The sequence below is a fragment of the Globicephala melas genome, chromosome 2, assembly GCF_963455315.2.
Source record: "Globicephala melas chromosome 2, mGloMel1.2, whole genome shotgun sequence".
NCBI classification, from domain to species: Eukaryota; Metazoa; Chordata; class Mammalia; order Artiodactyla; family Delphinidae; genus Globicephala; species Globicephala melas.
In genome coordinates, this window is record NC_083315.2 from 110,772,277 (window position 1) to 110,788,898 (window position 16,622).

The 16,622-nt window shown below is 37.3% G+C and overlaps 1 protein-coding gene across 5 annotated transcripts in view; it reads right to left on the reverse strand.

The window, feature by feature from the left end:
* Window positions 1–16,622, reverse strand: part of HEATR5A (HEAT repeat containing 5A) — a 111,884-nt gene that overhangs the window by 73,095 nt on the left and 22,167 nt on the right. For 4 of the 5 annotated variants that reach the window (XM_030854728.2, XM_030854729.2, XM_030854723.2 and 1 more), the window contains 6 exons: window positions 12,752–12,901; window positions 11,902–12,076; window positions 6,212–6,372; window positions 4,550–4,805; window positions 3,781–3,936; window positions 2,088–2,338 (listed from right to left, as the gene is read on the reverse strand). In XM_030854728.2, coding sequence (XP_030710588.1) covers window positions 2,088–2,338; window positions 3,781–3,936; window positions 4,550–4,805; window positions 6,212–6,372; window positions 11,902–12,076; window positions 12,752–12,901 — 1,149 coding nt within the window. The remainder of the gene's footprint in view (window positions 1–2,087; window positions 2,339–3,780; window positions 3,937–4,549; window positions 4,806–6,211; window positions 6,373–11,901; window positions 12,077–12,751; window positions 12,902–16,622) is intronic. The other variant, XM_030854727.2, reaches the window with a different exon arrangement.

Sequence of the window (16,622 nt, forward strand, 5' to 3'; positions counted from 1 at the left end):
ACTTACTTTTAGTTTTAAGCCACCATTTTCATAGATCTGTAATTACCAGAGGAAGTTTCATTACAGGACTCTCTCCTTTTAAAATTGTGCACACTACTTTGATACCTGAGTGGCTGATAATAGTCTTTCCCGAGGCAATATACTATATAACCACAGTTAAAAGTACTCATTAATCGCATAATGAAGTAGCTTCACAGTAAAGGGGGATTAATTAAAATGTTATATTTTAAAAGTCTAAGAAATAGTTCTAAAACAACACAGAGGAAAAACTAGATATTTCACCTTTATGGATAATGCATGCTTATAGAGTGCAAATGCCGACAGGCATCTAACATGTCTAAGAAAACATCTCTGTAACCAATCACCTCTAGAAGAGCAGCAAATATTGTGAGTTGGCACATACCTTTTCTAAAGAGGAAGGCTAGCATATTTTTAAACAACCAACCAACTTACTACTAACTTAGGACTGCTTGCAGCCTCTACTTGTCCCCCACCCTTTAAAAACGGTGGGGACAAAACAAACCAAGCCTGTCTGCCTAAATTAATAAGATCTGAGGACATTAAATTTAATTAATACACGCAATGGCAATTCTTTGATTAGCAAGATGTGATATGTTAGTTTAGAATACAACTAAAATAATAAATTTAACTGAATAACATCACCTCCCGAAGTTGCCGATCACCTTATCCCAAAGGCACTGGCAATATTCAAGATAATTTAAGAATTTTTGAAGTAACGGTGTATTTGTCTGCAAAGACTAAACTGCAGAGAATATACCATAATATTCATTAATAATGACGTGGAGGGACAAGAAAAAGGAAAGGAACAATGGTGATTTTTTAAAAAGTTCTTATGTGCGTGAGGCCCAGATTATGAGGGCTTTTCACTGTCAAACAATATTCTCTGACAACTGACAATTCCTATTCAAAAAGAAACAAAATTCCCACACCACGCTTTGCCAATTTTGTGTTTTTTATATATATATATTTCTGTGTGTGTGTGTTTTATATTTGATTAACAAAATTTCTTTAGTTCTCTTTACAATTCTTTGTACATTAAAACTGGGTTATTTACTTTCTAGGTTCTGTATCGTTTATCTTTCTGGAAGTGCTACACTCAAAAGCCATTATTTTTCAGTAGCAAAGCAATCTGTCATCATTATGAGCTCCTGGTGTTTTATATATTTACTATGTTTCTATCCATTGTTATCATTATTTTTTTGGATGCACACATTATCCCCTCTTTGGTCGGGGGAGAGTCTAAAGTTATCTCTTGCATCCTTTTAAAATGAACACAGTCTCTGATGACTTCCCTCCTTTCCAGTATGACAAGATATTCCAGGCTTATACTGTGCATTTCCTGTCCCAGATCTAGAACCAGCCATTCCTCCAAGGGGCCCTAATTCCTTTTCGGTTGGAAATGGTATTTAGGGCCATAATCTGGGCACTAGGGGTGTTTCCTGCTACTGGGTTGCCATTGCTTTTATGTCTGGACAGTGTGAAAGGAAATTAAACACTCATACTAATATTTTCAATTTAAGTTTAACATATGGGCCTTTTACTTAATTTTCCTGATTCTACAACGGTAGCTTTTTTTTTTTTTATGGAAAATCTTGGCTCCTAAGAACATTCATTATCTACTTCATCTTACCAGGTATGTAAACTAATTCCAGAATAATACCACCAAGAATACCACTAACTATAAAATTATTAAATGAAGTTTAAGATTTCTTTTGAAGCTCTATTTGTCCTTTACAATGCAATTTTAAAATGTACTTCTATGGCAGAGCTGAATGTATGGGGAAAAAAAAAGCCTTCAGGAACAAAATCTGTTACTAACTGGAGATATTTCTAACAAAAAGCAGAGAAAGCAACTCCTCTTTAAGTGTAGATACAAAATTTTTAACCGTCCCTTGGTTTTTCACAGTAATTACTTTGATGATACTTAACACTTAAGTAGCAGTATTAGCTGACAGCTCAGAAATTTGTCCTGCATGGTTCTTTACTGGGTGATACACAAGAAGACAATGATGTTTTTAAGAAAAACTTGAAATGTCACTATCATATGCGAAGAATGAAATCATTACCTTGCCCTTTCCGTGAGGAATTCCTAAAGGACAATGTTTCACTGCTCCCAGCAGAGCTGCCACTGCAAAACTAAAGCCAGTCACTGCTTCAGGTGAAGACTTAAGCACAGTAAGCCTTTCAAGGCAACGGTCTAAGAGAGGTGTTAGGTAGGAAGGTAATGCCACAACAATGCAGTGTAGACACCAGGCAGCTGCTAGTCGAACAGAAATGCTAGGATGAAGAGTAACTGAAATGACATTGTCAAGGACGCCTAGAAGGACAGAATAAACAAATGATGACTCAGCTACACAGATAAAACTCAGTCATCAAACAGTCAAAAGAGTAAGCAACCACATAGATATGAAATATATTATCTTTATCAAAAGCCAAATCAGAATTTAAAATATTAAGTGATACACAATTATAAATAATTTTTTTGTACTCAAGAGTTACTTCTACCAATATATCTCATGAAAATTGGCTTAAATTAAGTCAGGAGACAAAGGAAATTTTTATTTCCTAAATAAGCCAATGTTCTGCTTACTTTATCTTGAGATCATTAATTTGGTACTAGGAATTAAAAATTACCAATATAAAAAAAATTTTCAATAAATAACAAAAACATCTTGAGAAGAAATGTCACATCTTGTTGCTTCATCCTCCTTTTCTTTTAAATCGTTTCTGGCACATTTCTCTACATAATCAGTATTCTCCCTATGTACCATATTTCTCTTAACCTGAGAACAAAATGTTGAAGAAAATCAAGGCTTCACTAGATCCCCAGTGGGCTACTAAGCCACTATGCAGACAGTGAAGTGCCACTACCAGTAAGAAAAAAAAGTCTACATTTGCTATAATTCAACATATACCTTCATCAAAACATGTTAACAGTTCATGTCAACTGCTACTTAAACAATATATGCCCTAGGAAAAATAGGTTACAAACCGAATATAATGTAAGCTTCAGTCAGCAGGAATTGTGTAGCACAAAAGCCATTAAAGATGATTTTAAAAAGTAATTAAGTAAGCCAGTCACAAAAGGCCACATGCTGTATGGACTCCGTTTATATTAAATCTTGTCCAGAATAGACAAATTCATAGAGACAGAAAATAGATTAGTGGTTATCAGGGCCGGGGGGAGGGGAAATGACTGCTAGTGGGTGTAGGACTTCTTGGGGTGAAGAAAACATTCTGCAATTAGATAGTGGTAGAGTTTGCACAACTCTGTGAGTATACCAAAACCACTGAATTGTATACTTTAAAAGGGTGAACTTTATGGTATGTGAATTATCTCTCAAAGTGATTAAATAATTTTCAAAGAGAGAAAGAAAAGAGAATGCCTGAAAAGACCTTTAAGGAAGTAAATTACTTGTACCATACAGAAACTAATACTTTCACTGCAGATGAGAGATACGAGTTCAGGTTTACTTCTCCATTTTTCTGTGTTATCTTAAATATCTCCAGACAGGGGGTTGGAGATAGAGAGAGACCTAGAGAACCATCTTTAGTTACAAAAGCAAAAGAAAAAAAACAAAAACAAAAAAAATACCTTTAAAAATCTTGATTATCTATATTTCATAAAACAACTCTAATAAATCTATAGTGGAATCTATAATAAATGAGCTATATGAGGGAGCTTTTCTTCCTTGGAGAAAAGTTGTCTAAAGCAAAAGTAAAAACAAAGTATTCATACTAGTCACAAACAACAGATACCTGCACTTGAATCCTGTAGCAAAGGTGCAGCTGTGGTGCCGAGACTGTGTATGAGATTTCCAAGTTCTTGTAAAGCACATACCAACATATGCTGGCTGGCTGCTACATCTGCGGAGCCAAGCCGGGTTTCCAGATTACCGTCACTCATTACAGCATCTGACAGAAGTATAAGAATTAACCAGACATCACTGTTTTATTAAAATTTATTACAGAGGGTAGGTACTAGGAGCAGAAACATATGAAGGTAAAAATTAATACTTCCGCTTGATATATGCGGAACCCTTGAGGCAGTAACTAAAATACTAAAATGGGGACTTGCATCTACAGAGAAAGAATTAAACTAACATAACCAATTTAGTTCAAGCAACCTGATCAGAGACGCCTTATTACTCTTTTAGCAAGTGGCACTGAAAGGGAGAACTCCAATTTTATCAATACTCAAGATAAGCAGAGTAGACTTAGGACAGTACAAGAACTGAGATGAACTAATTGTTTCAAAGACAATGTATCTTAACTTCTATAGGAAGATTATGAATTCTGAGGAACTACTATCCACCAGCCTTTAAGATCAGTACATATATATATAATAGTTCTTATCAAGGTAGATAATTTATGTCTCATCTATATATAGACTGCTTTACTCTGAAACAACTGACCTGTATTATAAAAGTGTTTTTTGGGTATTAATATAATTATATACCAGTCCAGCTTTTCCGAAAGGACAATCCCTTTAGCACTGTTAAAACAGACTCTCTTAGAAGATCCATACCCATAACTTTCTTTAACTTCCAGATAGCCTGGCAAATATCCTTGGCAGCAGCAATCTGAGCCTTTTCTCCAAGAAGACCTCCAACAGTAGCTCGAAGGATAAATGAAACACAACGGCGACTGCAGACAGCGTCAATCTGAGTTTGGGTGGCCTTAGGGTGTGACTGTGAAACCAGGCTTAGGGTATGAGAAAGAAAGGCAGCAAAATTTTTCTCTAGCCATGCTCCTCCTAGTGTTGAAACAAACACCACGTAAGCCTAAAAAAGAAAAGAGTTTTATCTTCAAAATGAAGTAATTTCAATTCTATATTAATGTTTTCTCTTCCATGAAATATGCAGAATTTATTAACATTTCTTTTTAGCCTTTCCTCATTTATATAGCCACCTTAGCTATATAAATGTAGTACTGTTTTTCTGTTTGTTAAGCCAAAATTGAAGTACGCAGTCTTTCAACTGAGGTTTCATTTATGCTGCCTGTTTTATTTTGGTCAGACTACAAAGTTTCAGGATAGCCAGTATAGCTAGCTAATAAGTAAAATGTGCCTGTGACTTCTCCAAACAAAGCATTCAAACTCTTTAACATTCTGTGTTGGTTTTTTTTCCTTCAATTTTTTGGCCACACGCTGAGCAGCATGTGGGATCTTAGTTCCCCAAACAGGGATCGAACCCATGCCCCCTACAGTGGAAGCCCGGAGTCTTAACCACTGGACCACCAGGGAAGTCCCTAAGGTCTTTAACATTCTGAACAAGAAAACCCAAATCAAACATATGAACACAGTGTAAGAATGAACTATGGTCTAATACCATAACTCTAAGGGAATTCAGTTCTAGAAACCAGAAAAGAAAGTTTATGGTGACGAATCACTGCTCTTTATTTCCATGAATGTTAATGGTCTGGCTTGCTCCAGCGATACCGACAGTAGTTTTCTTATGTAATCTGTTTTCTTAAAATACACAGTTTACAATTATACTGGGACGTCTTATATTTTCATGAAATCTAATATCATACAGTATAAAATAATGAGGATATATATGTGAATTTAAAAAAAAACATGTTTGCTTTGAACCATAATGGCATTTAGAAAACAAGATAGTTCAAAGAAAGAATGCAAAGACCTCTATATTGCCTTATTCTAAGACCCTCTTCCCAAGGTTTAGCTTTTTAAGTTTTGTTTAGGACCAAGAATTTAAGCACTTAAGTAGATTACATGCTGTAATCTTTATTTTGAAGTAGAAACCATATAAAACAGAAATATAATATTGCCCATGCCAAATATTATGTACCTAAAAGCTTAAATCAGAACTGTATAAGCACACACAAACACAATGGAAAACATGTTAAACCGCAAGACACATGGAAGCCCAAGGCCTAGAAACAAACAAAAAGATGTTGTTTATGTTTCAAAGGAAATAAACAATAGTCTCCCATCATTACGAACTGAAAACACATTGTGGGTAATAGCCTATTTAGTTGGCTTTGTATAAATAAGGTTCTCTTGTAATCTAGTTTTTTATAAAGCGTCTTGGCCTCACCCCATCTATTTATAAACATGAGAGCATAAGTGAAGACCTTGCACAGTATCACTTCCACCTGGAGTCAGATACTAAAACTTTCACTATAGGCCAGTGAGAATTACATTTAGATACTGATTTGTGATTCTAACCTGAGTAACTCCAACTCGGACATCCCTACTGACTGAACTGGTTCCTTTCAGCATATCTCCACTGGCTCGAAGAAATCCTGAACTCCCACGTAGAAACCCTGTTCCTAGTAATTCCAGAACTTCCTCCAGAGATACTCTGCGAACGCTTTGACGTGAGGCTGCTATAACAAAGAACAAAACAAAACATGTGATTCTATTTTACAGACTAAATTTTAATGCGTGATCTTGGTTTGCATGATATTGAACAGTATGTTAACAGAAACAAAAATAAACTAAAAATCCAAACAAAAGGCAAAATTTACAGGACATTACACACACAAAAACATAAAGTCACAGGACGGTTCAGAGTTCAAATCATAATGGACTCTGATGTATCATGTCAATGACATCTTAGAGTCTATGCCACTTTGAGATTATGACCTACTGCTCTCTTGTCCTCAAGTTAAACAAAGGAAAACATAAATAAACGGCCCTGGTTCTCCATGAGTGAGAATGCTATACAAAACTTTGAAAATTCTTTTGAAATACTAAAAAGGCCAAAATCACAATTTTATCTTTCTAAATGCTCTACAACTCTTAATGAAACTTACATAAAGTAACCACCATGGCCTGTTTTCTAAAAATTCTCAACTGCAAGTACAACTTTTGTTACATCCTCAGTCTCTGAAGAAAGCAAAGCTAAATATTACTAAAACTGCCCAGTCAACCCTTAGGCTGCAATAATTAAGAGCTTAGTTAGGCAGAATGTTTTAAATTTGTCTTCAGTTTGACATAGCTGAGTTTCTCCCTGTGAATATCTAGGGAATAACATCTCCTTTAAAAAAAGAACCCATTTTCGCCCTTTCATTCTTCTGAAAAATGTTGGTCACAAGCTCTGATCCTCATTATTGACTTAAGTCATAAATAGTGGAAAAATAAACTTCTGTTAATCCAAGTCATGAACAAAAAATATACTCCTCAGCCTGAAGATGAAACAGATAAAAATCTATATTGGCACGTGGAAGAGAAACATAAGTGAATAGTACAAAATCCATGCTCTTGCGGATCATAAATTCTAAAAAGGAGAGACAACAATAAACATAACAAAGGACTAAGTATATAGTATGTTAGACAGTGATTAAAAGCCATGCAAAATATAAAGCAGGTATCTTTTATGTGTAGTGAGTTCAGTGGAGGGCTCTGGTAGCAGACGGACCAAAGTGTAAGGATGGTGCAAGAGCAGAAGATATAGGACCTTGTCGATCATTATAATAAGGAGGTGAGTAAAGTGAGGTGCCAGTGGAGAACCTTGAGCAAAGGAGTGATATAATCTGTCACTCTGCTTCTGTGCTGAGAGGAGACTGTAGAGGGGCGAAGGCAGAAGTAGAGAAAACCATTAGGAGCAATTTAGTAATTCAAGCAAGAGGTGATGGTGGCTTAGATCAAGGTAGATACGATAGAAATCGGGGTATACATACTTACATATTTTTAAAATTTACTAGAAAAAAATTTCAAAATTACAAAAGAGCTGCAAGAATAGTAAAATAAACTCGTATGTACCCTTCACCTAGACTCCATATCTTCCTTATCACTTTCTCATTTTTGAAGAGTACATATATGGCTAGTTGTAGTTGTAGAAAAGCCCTCAATTTGAGTTTTTCCTCAAGAGAACTACACTAAGTAATGCTGTAAGCCTTCTTAATGCATAACATCAAAAAGAAATGTCAGGCTTGGTGTCAATCTGTCCCTACATTGGCGATATTATCTTTGAACACCTGAATAAGGTGTCTTCCAGTCTTGTCCACTGTAAAATATTTTTCCATTTGTAATCACTATGCCACCTCTGTGGTGACACTTTTTTTTTTTAAATAAATTTATTTATTTATTTTTGGCTGCGTTGGGTCTTCGTTGCTGCGTGTGGGCTTTCTCTAGTTGTGGTGAGCGGGAGCTACTCTTCCTTGTGGTGCGTGGGCTTCTCATTGCGGTAGCTTCTCTTGTTGTGGAACACGGGCTCTAGGTGCGTGGGCTCAGTAGTTGTGGCTTGTGGGCTCTAGAGCGCAGGCTCAGTAGTTGTAGCACAGGGGCTTAGTTGCTCCGCGGCATGTGGGATCTTCCCGGACCAGGGCTCGAAGCCGGGTCCCCTGCATTGGCAGGCGGATTCTTAACCACTGCGCCACCAGGGAAGCCCTCCTTTTTTCTTTAACAGGTTATAATCCATTTCTATCATTATTAATTCTAATACTATCCTGGATTTGGCCAGCTTTTCTTCAGAAAGCTGGCCAGTGGAAGCTCCTCACTTTCTGGCACAAGACGCTCCAGGCTCATCCTCAGACTTTCCTTGCCCCGACCCCATGAGCCACTTCTCCAAGGAGTCCCAACTGTAGATATGTTTTAATATTGTTAGGTAGAATAGTTACTGAGTGTGAGAGAGAAGATTCAAGGGTGACTTTACAAACTGTGGTTTGAACAACTGCAGGGACAGAGCCATCATCAACTTAGATTAGCAAGACTGCGACTGCAAGGAGAGCAGGTATGTGTACATGGGGGGAGGGGAGATCAAGCATTCACTTAGGACAAGTTAATTTGAAACATTAAATAGACATCCAAACAGAGATGTCAAATGGGCAGCTAGATATGAGAGTTTGGCGTCCAGGAGAGAAGTGTGGGCTAAAGACATAAATCAAGGAATCCCTGATATATAGATGGTACTTAAGCCATGAGATTGGGTAAGATCATCTAGAGTGAGCCTACGTAAAGAGCAGAAGACCAAGGACTAGGTGATGGGTGTCTCCTATAAGAAGACAGGAAATCATCAAAGACTGAACAGAAACTTCTAGAAAGAAAGAAAACCAAGGGAGCGTGAGGTCCTAAAAGGCAAGTGAAAAGAGAATGAGGAGGAAGATCAACTGAGTTAAATGTTGCTGAAAGGTTAAGTAAGACAACTGAGAACTGCCCCCTGGCTTAGCATGGCTAAATATTAGAACGCAAGTGCCAAAGGGCAGGGGCTTCTAATCTGTTTTGTTCAATAACACATCCTACACACTCAGAACAGATCGTGGCCCTGTATAAACCCCCAATAAATGCTTGTTTATTTATTGAATAACTGATGAACGTGGAGGTCATTGATGCCCTTAACAAAAATAGTTTTCAAGAGTTAACTGGGGCTTCCCTTAAGCGAGGTGCTTAAGAATCCGCCTGCCAATGCAGGGGACACGGGTTCAAGCCCTGGTCCGGGAAGATCCCACATGCTGCGGAGCAACTAAGCCTGTGTGCCGGAACTACTGAGCCAGCACCCTAGAGCCCATGAGCCCACCGGCCACAACTACTAAAGCCCGCGTGCCTAGAGCCCATGCTCCACAACAAGAGAAGCCACCACAATGAGAAGCCTGCGCACCGCAACGAAGAGTAGCCACCGCTTGCCGCAACTAGAGAAAGCCCACGTGCAGCAACGAAGACCCAACGCAGACAAAAATAAATAAATAAATTTATATATAAAAAAGAGTTAACTGGGGGAAAATCCTAACTGAAGTGTGTTTGAAAGAAGAGAGAGACTAAAAACAGAGTATCAAGAACTCCTCTGAGGAACTCTGCTGCAAAGGGAAGAGAAATGGGGCTCCAGCTGGCTGCGGAGGTAAAATACAAGAAAAAAAACTTTTTTTTAAGATGAGAGGGGGAAAAGCACATGTTTTTATAGGGAATAATCCAATAGAGAAGGAAAAGTTGATGTAGGAGAGGGGAGACTTCCTAGAGCTATGTCCTCGAGCCGGTGAGAGGATGAGCTCTAATACATATTGAACGTATGGCTTTAATAGAAGACGAGATAATTCATCTTAGTAACAGTGGAAGAGTCAGAGTATATGAGTACAGATGCTGGAAGGTGGTAGATTTAGTAGGGAAGCCTATGGAAGATAGGCCGTCAAATGAAAGTAACATGGGAGAAGATAAAGGTATAAAACAGTCAATTAGGAAAGTGGGACAGTGAATGGACGAGGGACGTATAGTACGACTTGAGGTTCATGGTCAAGAAGTAACTTTAAAGGATTCCATAAATCCTTGGCAACTTATGCCAATGTTAGGAAAATGTCATACTCAATCCCTGCTTTTTAAATGCCTTGGTAAAATATACCATTTATTAGAAGTCTGCTGATTTTACTAGGAAAATCATTTCAGTTCTGTACCTCATAATCTTCGAATATTGTGGCTGAGTGTACAAACCTCCATTGTATTTCTTTTCCAAATTATTAAGCACTGTGTTGCTAACTATTAGTCTCCTACTTTAAAAAAAATCTACTATGACATCTAGATCACTTTTTAGTTGTTTGAAAATAACTTAATTATAACACAAGCCTAGAACTTACAGATGCAAGATGACAGAATTCCTAACAGAAGATTAGGCCAAAGATTTTTTAGTGTGGGTGAAGCTGGTTCTTCACTTTGCTTAGTCTGATTGCAAAAATGCTGTTATTAGTTTAGCGCTACTCTAGGAGGATATACATTTAAATATTATTCACATTTGTTAGGCAATTCTGTATTTTGCTTGTTTTTACTGCAACTGTGTACTAGTGCTAATGACACATTTATGGAAATGAGCAATTCACATTTTCAAGAGGGTTTGATTAAACATGTCTTCTTCTAATTTCAATCTCTTAGATGGCTTAAGATTTAACCTTTTAAATGCCCTGAACAACTCTGAATTACAAGATTAGAAGAACCAAAACCTAAAAAAAAAATTTATTATAAATTTTAAACTTGTGGGTCTCAACTGGAGAATGAAGGGACTATATAGTTGTTAATGCTTCCTAGGTGATTCTGATATGCTGTACTCACTGTCCTCTCTCAGCTCTGGTTGAGAAACACTGGCTTAGAAGAAACCAGAACACTTCTTAATGTCACAATAAACAATTTCTAGAGCAATGATTCTAAAACTTTAATGTGCATACAAAGTATCTGGGGATCTTGTTAAAATGAGAATTCGATTTAGTAAGTTGGGTGGCATCTGGGTTTCTGCACTTCTTAAGAGCTCCCAGGTGATGCTAGTACTCTCGGTTTGCAGATATTGAGGAGCAATGTTCTACAGAACAATCACATTTTCATTAGCGTGAGACTGTTATTCTTTGGAGACAGAATAATAAAGCAAGTTTTTAATTATTCACCGATGTTTTATAAACCCTGTAGATTAAACCCAGGCAAACCCTTTTGTTTTCAAAAATACTCCATCCTTGCTCACTGCCTAGGAGTGTATAAATAGGGAATAAACACAAACACAAATTGTGCAAATATAGTAAATTTCAAGTATCTGCTGTTTGGAATTATTTACATCATTGCTCCCTTACACCAATCTAGAAGATGGCAAGCCAAATGTATGTAATCAGATGCATGCTGCTTAAAAAAAAAAATTCTCGAGAATTAGATCATATCTCTTATTGGATAACACTCCACAATTCACTTAAAAAAGCCATGGTGTAGAGGAAGACAATGACTGAATAAAGCACATTTATTTAAGAGTTCTTTTAATTTTTTCCTCAAACTTTCACTGAATTGTTTTAAAATGAAATCTTAGGACTTATAGACATGTTTCCAAACTAAAATTTATATGATATTCTGTCTCTTTTCAAAAGTAATAATGGGTAGCAGTAATGCTACATATGTTTGTTTAAATCAACCGGGAAAAAATTATGGAAGACATTATGAAAATAATTACGTGAATTTACCTGCTCCTGGATGTTTAGAAATTATAGCTTTGGCCAACACTGTGCCTAGTAGCTTTGAAACTGAAATCCGCACATCATAATTGGAGCCTTCAAAGGATTTAAAACATAGTGTGGCCACACTGTCCAGGTCTGTACTCCACATAAAGACGGCCTCATTCTGAAGTTCAAGGAGACACTGTTCAATCGGGAAAAAAAGAAATTAATGAAAAACAAAATATAAATGTCAGGTTCAGATCTACATAAGTTGCAGAACTATCAAGATCTAGCAAAAATAATACACAAATCCAAAGTCTCTAAATAATGATTGTAGGGACAACAAGTGAATACTTACTAAAAAGTCATAAAAATTATACTATACAAAGCAACGTGTCCACAAAGGGTAGGAGAAAGACCCATTTCTAATTCAGTGGGCTATGAAAAATGTCTGTAGAACCTATCTGTTGGCTATAAGCAATTGTGAGAATAATTCCAACATAAACACTTTACTATCTAACCAACTATGTTAAGAAAGCATGATAAAACCAAATCATTTTCAAACAACATACACCATACATGTAAATTTTACACAATTATAGAGAGGAAGTACAGTGGAATGGAAGGAATACTTAGAGTCTGGTAACTTGAACTCCCCACTTCCAACAATGTGCTGCTAACCACTTTAAGAACCCTGGGAAATTCATATAACTCTCAGGGCCTCAGTCTCCTCATATGTTAAAATGAGATAGTCCTATTGAATACCAAGGTTGCAGCTCTAAGATCATGTAGCTGTTACTAGTGTTTTCACTGGGATAAACTGATTTAGTTGTCTTTATATTAATTTTTAGAAATTCTACTCATTAGACTATTTTACCTTTGCAGCAGCACAACGAACAGCCATGGATCTATCTGTTAGGCAGGATCTAGCAGCTTTATAAACATCCCTGTAGCAAGGTGTAGCAGCAGCTCCCAGTCCACTCAATATGTTTTGCAGACTCAGCATGATCTCATATCGACCTTGTGACTATCAAAGAGGAAAAAATTTAAAGAACAGGAAAAAAAAATTCTCTGTGAAGAACAGTATTAAGCATTGAAATTTATCTCATATTAGAGAAACTCAGATTTTTGTACACACTAACCAACCTATTCTGACATCAAGATGCATGAATAATTGCTGTTTCTTACAGTGTTTACTATTTTAAAAGTGTTACTTGTATATATTACACTTCAGCATAATACAAATTTTATAGGGTTGATGTGCAGATTAAATGAAATTATATGGGAAGCACCAGGCATATGGCTTGCATGTTGTCAAGCACTCGATAAATGGTTGCTATAAATGAGGTAACATGGTAAGAGTGCATGGTCTGCCACCTACTAGCTATATGTCTTTGGGCAAATCTGTTTCTTTATCTGAAAGATAAAAGTTAAATGATTGTTGTGAGGATCAAACGAGTTACTACATGTAAAGTGCTTAGAACAGTGCCTGACACACAGTAAATGCTCAGTTGAGTTCATAGCTATTGATATTTTACCATTTATTGGTTCGAGTATTTTAACTCAGAGGTTAAAAGTCTGGGTTTAGATTTTAAAAGACCTGGGTTTGAATCTTGGCTCTGAACCTTAGTAGCTGTGTGACTTTAAGTTGTTCTTACTTACTTCTTCATCTATAAAATGAGGATAAGGGACCTCCCCAGCGGTCCAGTGGCTAAGACTCTGTGCTGCCACTGAAGGGGGCATGGGTTCGATGCCTGGTCGGGAAACCAAGATCCCACATACTGCACAGCGTGGCCAAAAAAAAGAAATGAAAAAATGAAACGAGGATAAGATGAACCCCACTGTGCCAGTGTGAGAAGTAAACAAGCCCCTGTGGGGAAATCATTCACCACAGTGCCTGGACTTAGTAAACACTCAAGAAATAGTAGCTGCTTATATTATGATGTTTTACTAAATGTTCCAAATGCTTTCTATGTCTCAGGAAGTTAAGGCCACTATAGGTAAGTTAAAGTTGGAGAAAGATCAAGTATCATTTTCATAGTAATGTTGTTAATTTATTTTTGTTCAAAGGAGCACGATAGTAATTATAGGTAGATATTAACAAAGTGAGTCCTAACGGGAAACTTCTTAACTTTCTTTTACGCCAATTTCAAATGCTATTTATCACTACTGGTGTGTATCAAAGGTGGAAATCCCTTTTGACATCTCCAAAACGTTGTGGTACTGAACCAACTAAATCATAAAGGTAAAAGTGGAGGAGCAATAAAGTACTTAGCAATAACTTTAAATTTTCTTTTTTTAAAAAAATATTGATTTATTTATTTGGTTGCACCAGGTCTTCGCTGTGGCAGGCAGGCTCCTTAGTTGTGACCTGCGAACTCTTAGTTGCGGCATGCATGTGGGATCTAGTTCCCTGACCAGGGATCGAACCCAGGCCCCCTGCATTGGGAGCATGGAATCTTATCCACTGTGCCACCAGGAAGTCCCTAACTTAAAATTTTCTGAAACCTATAGAGTAATCCTCTGTTAACCATGAGGCCTAAAAAGTATAGCTTAATCAATGGAGTTAAGAGAAAAAAAAAGTTTAAAGTGGCGATACCTCAGTAAATAAAAGATCTTACAGACACATCCTTTTAAATAAAACCAGATTTATGGATGTTAACAGTCTCTCCTCGTGGTTTGCTGTTAATCTCAACATAACTGAGAATTTTCCAGCCTTCCTGCCGTTATTGGCGCCTAGTTTCATATCATTACGGGTGGGAAAGATACTTCATGCGATTTCAGTCTTCTTAAACTTGCCCAGACTTGTTTGGGACCTAATATGTGATCTACCCTGGTGAATGCTCTGTGCCCTAGAAGAGGTATGTTTTGCTGCTGTTGGGTGGAATGATCAGGTTACGTCCATTAGGTCCAACTGGTCTAATGTGTAGTTCACTCCAAGGTTTGCGTCTTGATTTCTGTCTGGGTGATCTGTCCATTGATGAAAGGGGGGATAACTGCAGTCCCCACTATGACTGTATTGCTGTGTATTTCTCTCTTTAGGTCTGCCAATATTTGCTTTATAATTTAGATGCTCTGAGGGGTGTATAAATATTTACATTGTTATAACTTTTTTTTTTTTTTTTTTTTTTGTGGTACGCGGGCCTCTCACTGCTGTGGCCTCTCCCGCCGCAGAGCACAGGCTCCGGACGCGCAGGCTCAGCGGCCATGGCTCACGGGCCCAGCTGCTCCGTGGCATGTGGGATCCTCCCAGACCGGGGCACGAACCCGTGTCCCCTGCATCGGCAGGTGGACTCTCAACCACTGCGCCACCAGGGAAGCCCCTGTTATAACTATTTTAAATAGTGATTATTGTAGCCATCATGCTACACATCCCTAATAGGTTACATTCTAATTAAACCTACTATTTACCACTTCATAGTGGCAAGACCCTTAAAACAGTACAATTCCATATACCCTCTCATATGCTTTATGTTTCTGTTTTTATATATTCTAATTCTATATATGTTAAAACCCACAATGCCTTCCATTTCTTTGTCTTCATCATGAGCTTTCTCTTACATAAATAAAGAATTAACGTATAGCCTACACCTGTGTCCACATGTTACCATTTATGGTGCTCAGTATCATTTTGTAAATCTGTTCACCTCCAGCAACAGGGTGCCTTCAGAGCAGAAAGATTTCCTTTTCCTTTCACCACTAAAAGACCTGCCACTGATAAATTATCTCAACTTCTATCCATCTTAAAATATCTGAATTTTCTCAGATTTTTCAAACATATTGGGCAAAGTTTTTTATTTTATAAAATGGTAATAAACTCTTATAATAACTACAAAAAAAAATCTCTCCTCCTGAATTACCTTCTTCAATCTTTGTGTAAACTATTGATGTTCAAAAGTGATCTGCTGAGTTGATTCTCTCACCAGTTTTATGTTATGGACTTCACTTCTTAAAATTCTTGAATCAGCTACATTCTTGAATTTGGCAGATTTTATTATTTATTTTATTTATTTATTTTTGCAGTACGTGGGCCTCTCACTGTTGTGGCCTCTCCCGTTGCGGAGCACAGGCTCTGGATGCACAGGCTCAGCGGCCATGGCTCACGGGCCCAGCCGCTCTGTGGCACGTGGGATCCTCCCGGACCGGGGCACGAACCTGTGTCCCCTGCATCGGCAGGTGGACTCTCAACCACTGAGCCACCAGGGAAGCCCAAATTTGGCAGATTTTACATTTGAATTTTCCCATGTTTTATCTTGATACAGTTAAAAAGAAATGTGTCTGACAGGCCAGCATTTTTATAAATTGTTTCAGGGCTGTTCTCTAGACTTTTTCCAAGCAAGGTAAGAACAGGAACTGGTGTGATTTTTTTATATTTAAAGGTGCTGAGTTATCCTTAAATATAAGGTACCACAGACTTAAAATTTTTGATATACAAACATACAAATGCTTTAATTTCAAAACTTGTTAAACTATAGTTGGCAAGAAATTACAGTATATCTTGGAAGTCCAATAAAGAAAGTTACAAAAACAAAGGGTGTTTCACAATGGTAAATGATGCCAACAAATCAATAAGGCTAAGGCTGACAATATATATCCTGGCGACTGAAAGGTTACCCTGACCCTAGTCATGCTTATGTCCTCCACACTCTTTCCTACCCTGATTTTATTCCTTACACCCTTCTGATGCTGGTACAATATTAATCCATCCATCAGGTATATGGTAGTTACCAACTACGTATCTGGATCCT